Raw genomic sequence first — 16,106 nt, 5'->3', positions numbered from 1 at the left:
AGAGAAGAGACAGAACAGGCCAACATCTGTCTGCCTTTCCTACTATTAACAGTGTGCCATGAGCATTTTTTTTTTTGGTATGTACACGTCTTTACCGGAGTTGATTCCGTGTGTTTACAGTCAGATCTGAGATCTGTTCCCCGGGACGTTTCACATTTCTGTTTACAATCACTAAATCTAGCTTTTCTTTCTTTCTTTTTTTTTTTTTTCAGTGACATGACCAGTTAAGACAGAACCTCACCGTCCTGCTCCCGGGAGCCCACAGCAGTGCACGCTTTACCTCTCTCCCTGCTTTAAAACACCTGACTCCACTCACCCGCTAATTCTTAAGCCCTTGATAAACTGAATCACATGTGTCAGAGCAAGGAGACACACAAACTGTGCAGAACTGTGGCCTCACCACAGAGACGCTGGGAAATAAACAGTCAAAACAGGAACAACTCTGAAATACTGCGTTGATACAAAGCACACAATGACTTGTGTACATCACTTATCATGATGATGATTGTCATTATTATTATTATTAAACAGATCTTACAAAAGATGATTGTAAAATTCAGTTTATTCCATCAGACTGTATTCAGATGAAGCACTCAGTCATACACGACGGCACTTTTCTGGACCTGACTTCCTAAACCATCTCACACATTATCTTTGGTAAATCAGCATATTTAGGCCATGACTGGTCCTCTTCCCAGACTAAGCTACATTCCAAATTGAGATGACAGAAGAAAACAAAGTTTGTTTGTTTGTTTTTTTTTTACATTGTGCAAAACATTTCTTTATAAAAAGACCTCTGTACCATTGGTTAAAAAAATACAGCAATTCATACACTTTTCACCCATTCACACTCTTCTATAGCATACTCGTCAAGTAGTTTCTTCCCTTTCATTCCCAAAGGCTTTTCCCTACTCATTATAAAGGACATTTTCTAACCTAGTATGAAGATAAAATGTAACTTTGGAGCAAATCAAAACCATAATACAGCATTATGATCAAAATCTACTTCAATCAGCTTGACAAGTCAAATTCAAATGCATGATCTCAAAGGCAGCACAGGAAAACTAAAACAAACAGAAGAAAAACGATTACCAAAAAAAAAAAAACCCCACAACCACAACAATCTGAACTTTTCAGTACAAATGTGAAAGCAATGACATCCAGAAATTCAAGTTAAGAAGAATAAAACCACGCTTTTAAAATACCTACACTAATGACACAAATATCCAAACAATCCATCACTATCCCTTTAAAAGCACATTATATTCTCTGTCTGTACAGGCTTGAACACATTGCAATATATTTCAAATAAATAATTGGTTTGGTAAACAGCTGCTGTGAACAGGAATGGAACCCATACCCAGTATGAAGAGACAAGAATATGTACACACACATTTGTTCTGCATTGCTAAAGCTTCTGGAGATCAGTAGTTGTCTTCTTAGTGCTCACTTGCATAGTTAACAGAGCTGAGCCCTGGTCTCTTCCTGCCTTTGATTTTCAGAGATCCATAACGGGGCTGAGAGAGAGAGAGAGAGAGAGAGAGAGAGAGAAGAGAGAAAAACCACGTTCATAAAAATATTCCCTGAACCTTTCATCTGTTAATTATCGGCGTTGCGCCACAGTTCCGTCGAGAACCGTCGGGGGTTCTCTCTCTCTCTGTGACACTTACGTCTCGGCGGAGTTTGGAGCGTACCACTTTGACGCTGTGGGAGCGCCTGACGCCGCGGGAGGACACGGCTTCGTCCTCGGAGAACACCGTGTCTCCCTCCTCGTCGCTCCCATCCTCTTGCTCGTGAGAATAATAACCTGGTGGGGGCAAAACCAAGCGTGACTGTCCAGGCCAGGTTCAGAACCTCATACACAGACCGCTGTGCACACAACGTCACGCACTTCAATATAGCAGGTAAAGCACATTGTCTTTAGGCCGCAGTAGTAGTATGTGAGTTGAAAGAGCAGTACAGACACTGGTTGGTGCTGGGGAGAAGGTATGTGTACTGGTTTGGTGAGTATTGAGTCAGTGGTCGTTAAGTTAAGCTGGGGGGTGGGGGGTGGTGGGGGTGTTGAACAGCTGCAGGCCTTTGCCCTGCTGGTCTCAGCCTGCTCCTGGCACGGTCTTTTCCAAGCTCCCCCCAGCACAGCCCTGGGCTAAGGAGTACCAGCCTGTGCCAGGGAGACCCAGCCAATGCTGCCAAACCTAACTCTGGAGGATGCCACTGCAGGCCTCGCCGCTAATTGCACGGAGCCAGAGGAGTCAACCAAGAACTGTAGTTCAACCAAGAACTGTAGTGCAGTGCACGGCTGGGTTTCCCGAGAGCGTAGTTCACCTTTCTCTCCAGAAGGGGGCATCAGAGATACAGACTGTCTCTTTCAACCATCTTTCCTTTGTTTGTTCCCACACACCCACGACTGTTTTCGATTACCAAAATGTAACAAGTTTCCTGGGATTTGGAAAAGACGCAATTAATTTTCCTTGGCTATACTTACGTTTTGTGGCTACATTTCTGCAAGCTAAGCAGAGAGCTGGCCAGAATTACAGCATGGTGAGGTATAGTAGTCTGTTCTGAAATTCACTCTTGGCATGTCACGCACCAGTTTTACCTGCTTGGTAAATGACCTTATTTTATATTAATGACAGCTTTATTCTACGCTGCTCCAAAATGATATACACACACACATATATATGTGAATACATAAATAGCCCTGAAAAATAGCCCAGCTGCTGTTAAAGCCTTAGGAAGTAGTAGACTGCAGGATGTAAGAATGAATGATATGAATTTCTCTGACAGGGATGGAGAGAAAAGAATTGAGAAACATACTCCTAAGCAGATTGCTGTAAGCTACAGCGCGTCTTCTTATACGTTGACCTCCATTTGCGCGTAAATCGATTGAGGACATGTAAATGAGCGACACGCGGCGAATTTTTCCCTTTATTCCGTTCAAAACCACAATTAACATCTGACTTGATCAGCTGACGAGCCTTTGCCTCGTCCTGTCTTTGCTCTAAACAGCGGTGGCATTTCCGAGCTCCTCTTTATGATGGCTTCATTGCAGACGAGAGCAAAATGACTTGGATGCCAGTGGAATTTCAAACACATGGCATTAGCATACTGAGATAGAACCTATTAGGTATTCAGCTCAGAGCCTGTCTAAGAGAGATGGGTTTTTTTTTTCCTTTTCTTTTTTTCATCTTCCCACAAAGCTCCACTAGACCTTTCATGCTTGGAACGTGCCACTATTACTTATTACTCCAACACTGGAGACAAATACAAATCTATTATTTTTGCTGGAAGACTGGCAGTGTATTATGATGATATCATTTGTAAAAAGCTTGTGGGATCTGCTTGAAACAACCTTCCAGAAAGCTCTTGGCTCTTTGGGGGCTTTACTGATGTACATAAAGGCGTCGCCATGGTGGGGTTTTTTTTTCTTCCCCCTTGCTGCCTTGCTAAAAGCAGCTCGAATATTCAACACAACTGCAGGCTCCCATTAGCCGCTCAGAGCGGTGACAATAATTCATCTTCGAGGCTGTAGGCATTGTGAACAGACCACCGAGGCAGTAAAACAATATCCAGGCATACTCAGCTGGAGCTGAAACAAAGGGGGGGGGGGGGGGGGGGGTGGGGGGGGGGGGGCGAGGGGAATCTTGAAACCTGACGGGGTGAATAATTAAGGGGGACGTTTAAATGCGGGAGGAGACGTACCGGCTCCGTCGGCCTGGGCGATGTTGCCCCTGCGAGCGGGGTTCGAGCTGGAGTACCCCGGGTAAAGCTGGCCTCCTCCCTCGTCCTGGGATATCTGTGTCAGGTCATGCATGCTGAAGCTCCTTAACTTCTCAGTGATAGCACCTTGGCCCTGCAAACCAAACCGACAAAAAAAAAAAAAAGGGAGAGAGAGAGAGAGAGAGAGAGAGAGAGAAAACAAGTCACCATGCTGCCACCACTCTTATATTAGCCTTTACAACCCTAACAAACACATGACAGCTCAACTCTGTTTGAATGACGAACCTCAAAGTCAAAAAGACACGACAAACAAACCAATGAAAAAAAAAAAAAAAAAAAGAAAAGTACATGCAGGGCATGCATGTTCATGGATGAATATGACAGGATATCAAATCAATATCTGCTGGATGAAAATGGGGGCTCTGTAGGAAATGGCCTGGGTTCTTTTTGTTTTGTTTTTTTTTTGAAAACAGATGTGTTGTGTACTGCTGTGAAGTGATCATTAGTCATATGAAACATGAGCCTATGTCAGTCTGATAGATGAAAAAAAGAAAAAGAAAAAAAAGAAACGTTATGAAAATAAGGAGAAAAGAAAAACAACGACAAAACGAAAACCAAAAAGATGATCTCTGTAAGTGCTTCATTCCCCCCCCCCCCCCCCCCCCCCCCCCCCCCCCCCCCCCCCCCATGCTGTTGACTGTTTTTACTATTACCTCAATCACAGAGAGCAGGCGCATGTGGTGCAGTATTCCTATTGGACAGTATGTCAGTACAGGGTGGAAAGAGAAAGATTAACACCAGGGTTAAGATACAATAAAGAAGAGAAAACAGACTAAAAAGAGGCGAAAAAGGAAGCGGAAGGCAAAAAGAAAAAAGAAAAAAAAAAAAACAGGCGGGGGAGCTTGATCAATACCATGTGTAATGGAGAGTGAGTGATATAGGCTTTTTACAAGCTCACTGGCTCCACTTAAGAGAGTCTGTTAGATGCAAAGTCGACCTTTTCTTCTGGATGAGCCTTTCCAAAAGGAAGGCTCCTCACCTGGCCGCCAGCGTCCTGCCCCGGGGCTGTTTTGGCAGGACAATGGCCAAATGAAAAGCAGAGCAGCTCTCCGCAAACTGGTTTTCATTAACATATTATAGTGATTACATTCATGTCTCAACAAAAAGGCCTTTCAGTTCAGATGTCTAATAACCACTGTGTCCTTTCTCTTTTGAATGGACACCATCGTGTGTGTATGCAGTTCACAGTGCGTTTTAGGAGTAGCTCACTTGTTCGTTGTCTAATGACAGGAATGCCAAACAAAATGGGAATGGTAAATAAAGTAAACGATGTCCAAGGAAAGCGTACTGGCGTAACGGTATTGGTGTCTGACTGATAACCCAGTAACCTTTAGACACAAATCTGCATGCAATTCTAATGCGATTTAAACACAGGAGAAACACACATTGGACCATAATACACAAAGACTTTTAAGAGGAAGCCCTTAGAAACAAGCAGATACACACACACACACACACAGACAGACACATGCACACGCACAGACGCGCACACAAACACACACAGACGCGCGCGCACACACACACAGACGCGCGCACACACACACACGCACGCGCACACACACATACACAGACGCACACACACACAGACGCACACACACACACAGACGCACACAGACGTGCACAAACACACACCACACGCACAGACGCGCACACACACCACACACACAGACTCGCACACACACCACACGCACAGACTCGCACACACACCACACACACACACACAGACACGCACACACACAGAGTCATGCCGTTCCGCACTTGCCTTGACAGCTGCAGAGACAGCTGCGGTTGCAGCTATACTTAGGCCCTGTTTGCCGAAGTTCACCATGGTCTCGTAGCTGCGCTCTTTTGCCTGAACAATGTAGTCATCAATTTCCTATTAAAACAGAGAACAGTTATTCAGAGAAAGTAAGCACACGTCCTTATCTTGTTTTTCACGTGTCGTCAATAGGAAAAATGATGCAACAGAGAAATCTCAGTGTGGTGTTTATACACCAGTGGAACGTGCGAACGTAAAAAGAGTTACCCTTTCTTTTGAAGACAGCAGAGGATGCAGGAGCCTTCTGTAGATCAGACTGGCACCTCTGGTGTACGGAGAAATTAGCCAGATCACAAAGGCAATCTTTATTTCATAATAGAGGGGAAACCTTTGAAAACAGAGAGCCACACACACACAGGCAACAAATGAATCACGTGCCGCAAACAAGCTCGTTTGAACGTCGTGCTTCACAAAATTGATTTTTGATTCTGCATGGGGGAAAAAAAAAAAAAAAAAAGGGCAAATCAAAGCAACTTAATTTTATTAAACCTTGATTATTTTTTTCTTCGTAATTTGATCTAAGATGACAGCAACAAGTTCCTAAATTAAATTACTTGTTTGTTTAGTTTGAAGCAAATCACAGGCAATCAACCAAATGAAGCATTAGTGTACAGTTGAGATAATGGGTCTGATTAATTGGCTGTCAGTCTTACCAAGCTACAGTGAGGTCTGCTATGGTTTCCACCACTGTGTAGAGTGCAAAGACAATCCAATACATCATCCAGCGTACCTAAAGACACAGAGCACACATTTAATGTATGGGAAAGAGGGAGGGGGAGGGGAGAGAGAGAGAGAGAGAAAATGGATATGTATCCGTGAAAATGAATACATGAACACTGCAAAAGACAAGACTATTTGCACTGAAGTCCTACTGTCACTGTGCAGAAAAGAGATGACTCATCCGAACCATGTGACCAGAACTTTCACTCTGATGAGGTCCAGACAGAATCCAACTTAGCCAGACCCCACAGTCATCAGGGCCACCGATCAATATGCAATGGCGGAGCGCTAGACGCGCCATCATATCAGAGCACAGCGCTGGCGCGGAGCCAATACACAATGTGCATTGTACAGTCGTCTGAATCAAGCCTGCGTGACCGAATTGTATATTGCTAGCGCTCGCCGGAATATTTTTCAACATTTGTTAGCGAACTAATCTTACCACAGAGACTGATTCGCCAATGTAAAACCAATCAAGCTTCTTTTCCTAGTGTGAGAAGGAGAGGAGGAGGAGGAGGAGGCATGGCTGAGAGTATAAAAAAGAAAAAAAAAAAAATCATTATTGCCCTGACTTTCATTTCCATGGCGATACACACGGTGCGTGTGCAGCGGGGCCCTGTTTTGTATGCTCTACCTTTTCCCCACGCGCCTCGCCTCCAGCTGCAGCAGCCTTTCAGCCGCTTCGCAGCATTTCAATTTCAAAAGGTACTGCAGACGATCATGTGATCCCTGCCTACAGTTCAGCCTCTCTGAGGTATTAGGTGATATTTTCAGCCTCGGTGAACAAAGTCAAATGAATCTATCCCGCATCAGAATTACTGCCCTGACAGCCCGCGTCACATTTAATTGGTGACCTCCCCGTGAACCAAACTGGGTCCTCCGATCGTCCAAAAAGGGATCAATGCAGCGCGCCAATGCCAGGATCACTGGCGTACGTTAAACCCCCCCCCACACACACCTTCTCCGCCCCCTCCTGTCAGTTCACACAGGTCTAGAGAGATTCGTCCTTCTGACAGAGCAACTCAGGATTTAGAAAAAGAAATCAAGGCTTGTCCTTTGAACATAAAAGAAAAAGGGGCAAAGGGAAAAAAAAAAACAAAAAAAAACTTCAAACCTTAAAGAATCAAGAGAAACGCTTCACGATATCCCAGACTAAAACAAAAAATTTATTAGGTATAAATAGTCTGGATCACTATAAATTTAATCAAAGAACTATGCGAGACACTAGCACAATTTCATCCTCTTCATGGTACCTTGCACCGGTTGTAATTTGAGAGGGTGCAGTTTGAGTTGGGATTCAGCTGTGGGCTAGAATCCAAAACAAGCACTCCTTTCCTGTACAACACCGCCAGAGGATGAGGGTCTCTTTGACCGGCTGCTTTAAAACAAAAGTGAAGTGGTCTTCAGCTTTTTTCTTTTAGATTTCAGCATCTATACTAATCTTAGATATTTAATATTCAGCCTACATTCCCACTATATGATACCTCACCATATGCACGTTTCTACTGGATCCGAGGATCTGTGGTCAGAGATAAATGTAGTAATCCAAGACATTTTGTGTTCTTGTATGCTTGCAATCCAAAACCGATAATAAACAAAACGGATGTGTGTTACGACCTCTTAAAAGCAGGTCAAAGAACTGAAGAAGAATCTGTTACAAAATAGTGATGTTGCTTTGCTTTGCAGTTTAAACAACCACGTTGCATACGAGTGGATGCAAGGCAGAGGCTAAACAAATGCTAAAGCCTATAGAGAGAACATATGCCAGATTGCCTCTAAACTTTATTTTAAGTTGTATATAAACCGGTAGCCTAGTCAACTGGTCTATAAAAAGGAGTGTTGCACAAAGCCTCATTTGCCCAGGCTATTTTGGAGACAACTGAAGAGAGGTTTCTCAATTACTAGTCTGACATTCAGTCCGCACTCAAAGACAAATGCAACCACAGTCATGACTTGTTTTGGGAGTTCAAAAAGGGCTTTCGTGGTGGAATGCTCTTTCTTCTGTTTTCCTAGCCTTTGCCAATAAAAGCCTGTCTGAGTTTACTGAGATGTACTTTCCATTTGAGCATTCAATATTTTAGAGAATCGTATAAACATCTGTAACCTTTGGCGGCCGGTGCCCTAGCTCTGTTGATTGCGTTGGAAGCGATGAACGCAAAATTGTTACCGTCCTGTTTTTGTATCGTCGCTATTCTTATTAAAACCCTCTTATCTTGTAGGCTATTAAAATATGACGTTAAACTGCTTACCGCTAGTCCTCGCTGGGTAATAACTGAGACATAGTGACACATATTACGGAGACTAACAGTTTCAAGACTACCAGTAAAATCCATTTTGGAAGTTTACAACGCTACATATTCACATTTATTACATGAAGCACTGACAAGACAAACTGAGAATTAGATCAAGCATGGCCAGTTCAAAAGTGACTGATGTAGACATACTTTCTGCTCAGGCTTAGCATGGATTCAAAGGCTTGTGCATACTACTCAGTTTTTCAATGGTTCTACTGTGCTGGGACTTAAGAGGTTTTTTTTCTAATAAAATTCCTATAGAGAAGTAAATCAGGAAATGGTTGCCGATCATCCTAAAAAAAAAAAAAAAAAAAAAAAAAGGTGTACAACAGAAAAATCAGCATAGCTCTACACAAAAAACCTGCAAAATTTCTATAGCCAGCGCTATGCTTTGTTATAGCTCCCAGCCTCAATTTCAAAGACACTGCAACAAATTACATCATTCAGCTATACATAAAACTGTCTCTTTTCACGGCCGAGTTACGTTTGTTTCGTCTTATATAAAACTGAAAAGGGATAGCGGCATGCACAGCTGCTGCAGGGGTAGCTACGTCCTGAGGCCGCACACCTAATCAAAAGAGGTCACTGGCAACTCGGTTCCCAGAGCACTTCAACGCAGCGAAGCTTAGAAAATTTAAATGACCAATTTCACCCGGGATGGTAAAAAAAAAAACGATGCGGAGAGTCTGCTGAAAGAAGAGAAAAGAAACGGGCGATATTACGAGCTGTGCGCGGCGTGCGCTCTGACGCGGAGCTCTGATATTAAAAATGTCGTTAATATGCGAGTCTTACGGCCGGAGCGGCGTGGCTCGGCCTGTTTCTGGAGCGCTAAACGCCCGTCTGAGTTGTCTGACTCGAGCCATTGTTATCTAAAAAGACGACAGTCGAGTTTGGCTGGGCCGTAACAAGCATTCCTGCGAGGCACCTGCTCAGATCATTCATATAAGGACACAGCCTTAGAACAGCCTGTGCTACCAGTCACTGCAGAAAAGTACATGTCAATCTGCTCCGGTAAAAAGGGAGTTCACGCCCGCCCGCATGCCTGGACTTGTACAGAAAACACCAGCAAACCGCACAGATCATCAACAGGTATGCATGGCACCGAGAATGTTACATAAACCCTAAAAGTCTAAAAATCCCCCTTTGAATCAATAACAAGGGAGTGAATTAAAATAAAGCTAGTTAGCATAAAGAGGTACTATGTATGTTGTGTAGGTGAAGTATTAAAGTTCAGCAATATAAAGCAACGCTATACAAAGGTTATACTTTTGGATGTTTATCGTGGGTTTAAAGAACTGAACAAGGAAATGTTTCTACAAAGCTGAAGAAGACCATGATGTGATTTTGCACTTACATATTCTTTGACATTTCTGGTTCTCACTGCTTTGTAGGAGTAGTATGCTGGGTAGAGTGTACCAAAGACAAGCCTGTGAATGAAAAAAATAAAAAGGGGGGGGGGGGGGGGGGGGGACACACACGTTAGCTTCTTAAAGTTAATTATTTTCCAACAAGAAAGTAAAAATGGTTACATTTACCATGAACAATTCCTCCAAACGCTTTTCTGTGTCTCCTGCAATACAGAGAGCCTCCCACAGAATTTCCTCCTACTGATTGCATTCACAAGATAAACAAAGATTTCCTTTTCTTTTCCCTCTGCCGAATGCAGCGAAAAAAAAAAAGAATGAAAAGAAAAAAAAAAGAAAAAAAGAAAAAGAATGAAAAAAAAAAAAAAATCTCAGCACATGGAGAGACCCTGCCTGAAACAAAATCCCATGTACAATTCACATAATGTACAGCTAATGCAGTCCAGCCCAATGTGTCTTTGCAAGGGCATTGGGTGGGGGCCAGAACTCCCAGCGCAGCCTCTGAGTGGCTGACCTGAGCTAATACACCAACAGATGGGAACAGAGCCAGTCTTTCATCTGGAAGCAGCTCTCAGCTGAGTCTCATTTATTACGTTCCACTCTGCTAAATGTGCGGGTGAGCCTGCGGAACAATGCATACTGGAACCTCCAGAGAAAGTCGCCCCCCCCCCCCCCCCCCCCCCCCCCCACCCCCCCCCCCCCCCCCCCCCCCCCCCCCCCCCCGCTGTCCCCACACCACCACCGCCGCCTCCTACACCCCTCTCTGCTCCTCCTCCAACCTTTAAGCTTCCCAGCAGCATTGAGCAATTAGCGCACAGTGTGTACTCCACGACGCTCAAAGGATGCCAACCACGGAAGAACCGCAGCTGTGTTATAACTTCCCTTCCCCACTAGACCTGCGTACATACACCATCTAGACTAAAATGGGCTGAAGAGCATAAACAAAGAGAAAGGCACAAACAAAGGCTGTGACCAGCACGGAGATGAATTTCTAAACAGAGTCTGAGAGGCAGCCATTGCAAAGCATGCCAGTGTTCCAGACTGGCTCTGTTAATATGCTGCTGACAGATGAAGAAAGCCTCTAACATAAGCCAGAGTCCAGACAGTTGGGCCATGTATTCACTTTAAGCATGCGAGACAAGACATCAAGAGACAAAAGGAGATGTCATTCCTATAACGTTTCTGAGATCGAAAAGAAAAAAAAAACCCCACTGTTCTCACAATTGCCTCTTATTCCAAAAGACTGTTTGTGCGTTTTAAGTCCGACCGAAATACTGGTGTTCCAAATACAGACGTATAAAAGATCTGAGACGCATTCGAACAATTGTGCTTTTGGGTATCATCCAACTGTGTTAAGAGCTTGATATACTGCGGAAACCTTGCACCCAGGCAAACATTCAGGCAATCTGAAATATTAATGTATCTCTGCTCTTCTTTGCAGAGAAAACATGTGTGCTTGACTCAGCAGTGCTGCTAAATAGGGTGAACATTTGTGACGTGGTTCTCCTGCCAGATCCAGGCTATTTTTGACCTGGTATTAAGCTTGATCTGATTGACTGAACTGGGCTGCCCGTGTGTCAGTTTACAGATAACATATTGATCAGAATGATATCTGGGATAATCAGCCAAGAATAATGACTCTGAATTAAAAGCACAACGATTCTCTACTTGCTTTAGTAATAAGAGCTTAAGAACCAAAAGACACCAAAGTCACCAGAAGACATATGAAAGCCATTTCCTTCAAAAAGAAAAAGGGGAAAAGGGCAATGAGGAATATGAATTTTCTGAAACCATTTGTAACCTTTTGCATGTGTTGAAAGCATATTTATATAACGTGTAACTTTCTCCCAGTTTCTATGTTTCATGGCCCTCATCCAAGGATCCACCTTGGCAGCAGTTTATTTTCCTGTTGCCATAGAAACAACAGGGCTGCAGGGTTCTAACAATAGTCTTCAGCTCCAAACCTTTCACAAGCTCGCCCCCCTCCCCCCCACCTGAAACACTATAATTTGAAGGTCCAAGTAACTGCTACTTGCATTAATAGAGGTCTGTGTGGCTAATAACTGGTATTTTTCTTTCGTTTGGCCATTGTTTTAATCAGTTTTGACTGTGAAAATTTACTTCCACCCACAACGAAGACAAAGTGAAAAATCTAACAACATTCTAGTGGTCTGAAAATGTAAAGCCAATGGTCATTCACTGTGAGATTAACGGTAAACTACAATCAATTACATAGAAGCAATCAATTTTTAGCATAGAGGGATTACCCATATATTTCCATAAATCAACTGCTTATCAAACAGGGACGGAATAGGAAGTAGTTCAAATTTTAAGAAACAGAGGACTTAGATAACATATTTGTTTTAGTAGACAATGTTTAGCCAAAACCTACTCACACTGACACTAGCATATTGTCAAAAACCCTTTTTAGGTCTTCATTGTTCGATGGTGGTCTATCATTCTGAGACCAGAACTGAGGCAGCCTCGGTGCAGCAATAATAAACTAACTGCACATCATTTTGCAGTATTTCTACAGAACAGAGCATTTCTTCCTAAACCAGAGAAATGGAGGAAACGGAGCCTGTAGAGAGGGTTCTTGAAACAATTTTGTGAAGCGGGGCCTCATTCTTGAAGCTTGCAGCTGAAAAAATAAAACCCTCAGACAGGCCTTGACATTCTGTTTTAGGTCAACTTTGAGTTTCCTGCTAAGAAACACTGACACAGTACACCCACATGGCCTCTAGCAGGCCAAAACTAAAAACTTAGAGCCAGATGCTGGGGGCCTATAATGAACTCGAGCCTAAAGATTCACAGACCTTGATTTTCACATCTGTTTCAGTTCCAACTTAACAGATTCATTTTTTTCCCTTAAAAAGGCAAAACTGAAGACTTGCAAGAGTAACGGTTAGTGTAATATTCAAACGGTGACATACAGTATACACCGTTTTTGAATACATTCTTAGGTAGCAAAACCATCAACATGTTAAAGCTTCTCACAAAACAATGAGTGAAAAAAAAAAATAAAAAAAATATATATATATATATATAGCATGTCACTATTGAAAATGTGTGAAGTGTATGTGAACAAACAATAAAAAGTCAGCAAATTCTTTTATGTGGAAAGGTACGTGTGCTCTCCATTTTCACAAGGATAAAAAAACAATGGAGAGAGCAGAGACTTGGCACAGGCAATGAGAGACATAAGGGTGAATAAACACAGGGAGCAGTGGAATGGGAAGGAACTCTCTGTTGATGAGGTGGACGAGGGGAAAACCATTATTGCAGAATCTTTATTTTAACAACGTGAGGCCCTTCATACACTCAATGGAGAAAGAAAGACAGACAGAAAGAAAGAATCAATTATTCAATCAGCTAATCAATCAATTAATCAAGCTATCCACACACTTATGTTTGCTCCAAGTCATACCATTAAGTCTAATTTCACCTCAGTGTCTCCCATCGTTTAAACGTGAATAATGCACTAATGCACTAATGTTTAAGTGCACTAATGTTTAAGAAAGGTTCTCACACATCCAAACATCTGAAACAATCAGACCACACTGGTAGCAAGGAAAAAGAAACAGACTTGAAATCATAATTTCATCTTTGGTAAAACGCAAAAATTATGTAAATGACATCTATGTTATTGGTTCCTTTAGTGCATTTCCAATCCACAAAGTGGAATCCAACAGAGATGAACAAAGCAGCATTTGTTACCATTAATGATCATGTTGCAAGAAATGACATCACTCTAAGACAGACTGCATTGCTCTGGAAAAAATAAATTTGGGTATTTTCAAAGGGACACAATTATGCTGTTTTTCAAATAAAATCAACAAAATATGTGCAGTATAAACTAGACCTAACCAAGGGGAAACAAATCAAGTGAATACACGTGAAGCTGGAGTTTTGTATCCTGGGCTAATTATCTTGAGGCAGCATGTTGACTTGAATTTATGAGTCATTTTAAGGTTTAGGTTTTAGTACATGCCTGAACGCAGACCTTTGTGTCAATGGAAGAACAAAAATGTTCGCTAATACTGTGTAAATAATGGAAAGTTAGGACAGCGAGTAGTAAATAGTAAACATCAAACTCAAAAGGCTGAAGTCAGCTGGCCTTCATTTAACCTAGCCTAATTGCAGAATTATTAAAAAATTTTTAGTGGCATAAAATTTGACTCATCCTAACATTTTACAAGCATCACATACATTCTGGGAGCGGAAACTCTACTGAACTTGCACTAAAACAATGTGGCAACACTAGTTCATAATCTTGGTTTTCACAAATCAGATGAAAGGTTCATCCACCTCATTTAAACTCTTTGCCATCTGTTTGTTGGATTTGACTGAAAAGTGTAAATTCTGGATTGCCAATGCTGAGTTGACACTGTCTGACCACAAGATGCTGTTCACATGGTTAAGTATAACGTTTTGATTAGTTAAACTGGTATATCAGAATGTAACAATACATTTCAACCAGTAGTCATGTGTAGTAATTTGTTTTTTTTTCCCCTTGTAATTTTGAACTCTAACTATTGTGATGCTACTGCCCACTAGGTAGTCTATACAGTAAAGTCTCCTTAATGCCACATAAGGCGGAGTTAATATACATACATTTCTAGTCCATAGTAGCAGAGATGCATGTGAACTCTGAAAATTTTCCCATATATAGAAGGAGCTAAATTTTCTGATGGTAATAACACAGCACGTAGCAACACGGCAACTTCAAATAATGCCCTCGTTTAGAGTAACACATGCATGTAACTGAAGACGAAGCGATTGATTTTCGCCCTGAAGCTAACACTGTAACCAAAAACGTGAAGCTCGTTTTATTTAGGGGTGGTTTATTGTTAGCGTCATATGCGGCAACCTTTAGGATAAACTACTTGGAGCATAGTCAACCATCTTCACAACGACATAAAGCTTTAGCGTACGAAAGGCCTCTTAGAAATTAGGTTACTTCAATGCAAATTAAGGGCAATAAGAAGACAACGTAAGCAGTAAAAGCAAAACATGCATGTGTTTAACTTATATTGTAACCACAAGCATTCGTTTGTCGCTGACATATTCCAATAATATTTTTACAGTTTAGTTCTAAATATAAAAACCAACATACTTCACAAATTCAACTGCACTTATGATACTTGATGTTTACGGTTTTGCGTACAAATGGTTCAAGATCAAAAGACAAATTACGTCATGGTTGAACTGTTTAATACGTGATATGTGACAAGAATGATGCACACCAGTTCCAGTTGGATTAGCATTATTTAGCTGGCTTTCACCGACAATAGTTTAAATCAACGGAACAATGTAGTTTTTAATTTCTCCAAACAAAATTAGAAATGGATCTCAAAGTTTAAGCTAGCAAGCCTGAAGTTGTCGTTACGTATCTGAAACCCTCTCCAATAAGGTGTTGATAAAAGCTAGCTAAAATGCTATGACCCTTGCCAAACGTAAATTTAAAGCAAGCTAGCTGGCTAGCTAGCTATACTGGCTAAGATATGGGCTGGTGCTAAAATTAATGAGGAAAACATCAGTTTAAGTACCAATATACAAGAGTAAGGTAAATACAGTGACACTATATTTTTCAAAGAGTAAAAAGTCAAACTTACACAACTGATCTTGAAATAATCCACGACACCATTTCTCCCCAGGTTGGTCAGACATGCGTCAGAAGGAGACGAGGGCCCTGCGGGGTTGGAGAGGCCGAAACTAGGGTGGTAGCTAACTACCGTTGGATAAACTTTAGTAACAACTTCTAAGGTTAGCGGTCACCACCAAAACATGCTTCATTACTACTGACTCGAAGTAGGCATTTTCTAGTTCGATAAGGCACGAGAGCCCTTCTATTAAAATACTGCTATTTGAAGAGCTTACTTTTTTTGGCTTCTCCAATTCCTCGTACCTCTCCCTCTTTGTGCTTACAGCTAAGGTGTGCATACTGGTTTCGACGTCAGCAATAATTTGACTTAAGAGACCTACCCCTTACGTTGTGTGATTGGTCAATATTTTTGTTTACATGCATACCGCCTAGCAATTGGTTCATTTGAATGCTATTCACTGAGGGTTACGCTGATGACATACACACTAGGTGGACGCATTCGACCTTGATTTGGTAATATAAGA

The 16,106-nt window shown here is 42.0% G+C and overlaps 1 protein-coding gene across 2 annotated transcripts; it reads right to left on the bottom strand.

Annotated features, from left to right (window-relative positions):
• Nucleotides 1-1,104: 1,104 nt before the first annotated feature.
• On the bottom strand, nt 1,105-15,886 carry reep3b (receptor accessory protein 3b). Of its 2 annotated transcripts, none has more exons than XM_030774074.1 (8): nt 15,593-15,886; nt 9,968-10,040; nt 6,253-6,329; nt 5,807-5,927; nt 5,543-5,656; nt 3,703-3,853; nt 1,665-1,807; nt 1,105-1,517 (listed from the first exon to the last, which is right to left on the bottom strand). In XM_030774074.1, the coding sequence occupies exons 1-8, from the start codon at nt 15,622-15,624 to the stop codon at nt 1,440-1,442; spliced, it is 789 nt and encodes a 262-aa protein (XP_030629934.1). In that variant the 5' UTR covers nt 15,625-15,886; the 3' UTR covers nt 1,105-1,439. The 2 variants fall into 2 exon arrangements, with proteins under 2 accessions (XP_030629934.1, XP_030629933.1); XM_030774073.1 differs by having other exon boundaries at nt 1,671-1,807.
• Between the last annotated feature and the right edge of the window lie 220 nt (nt 15,887-16,106).

The sequence above is a fragment of the Chanos chanos genome, chromosome 5 (assembly GCF_902362185.1).
Source record: "Chanos chanos chromosome 5, fChaCha1.1, whole genome shotgun sequence".
NCBI classification, from domain to species: domain Eukaryota; kingdom Metazoa; phylum Chordata; class Actinopteri; order Gonorynchiformes; family Chanidae; genus Chanos; species Chanos chanos.
The sequence above is the reverse complement of the archived record's forward strand: the minus strand, read 5'-3'. Positions and strand labels throughout refer to the sequence as shown.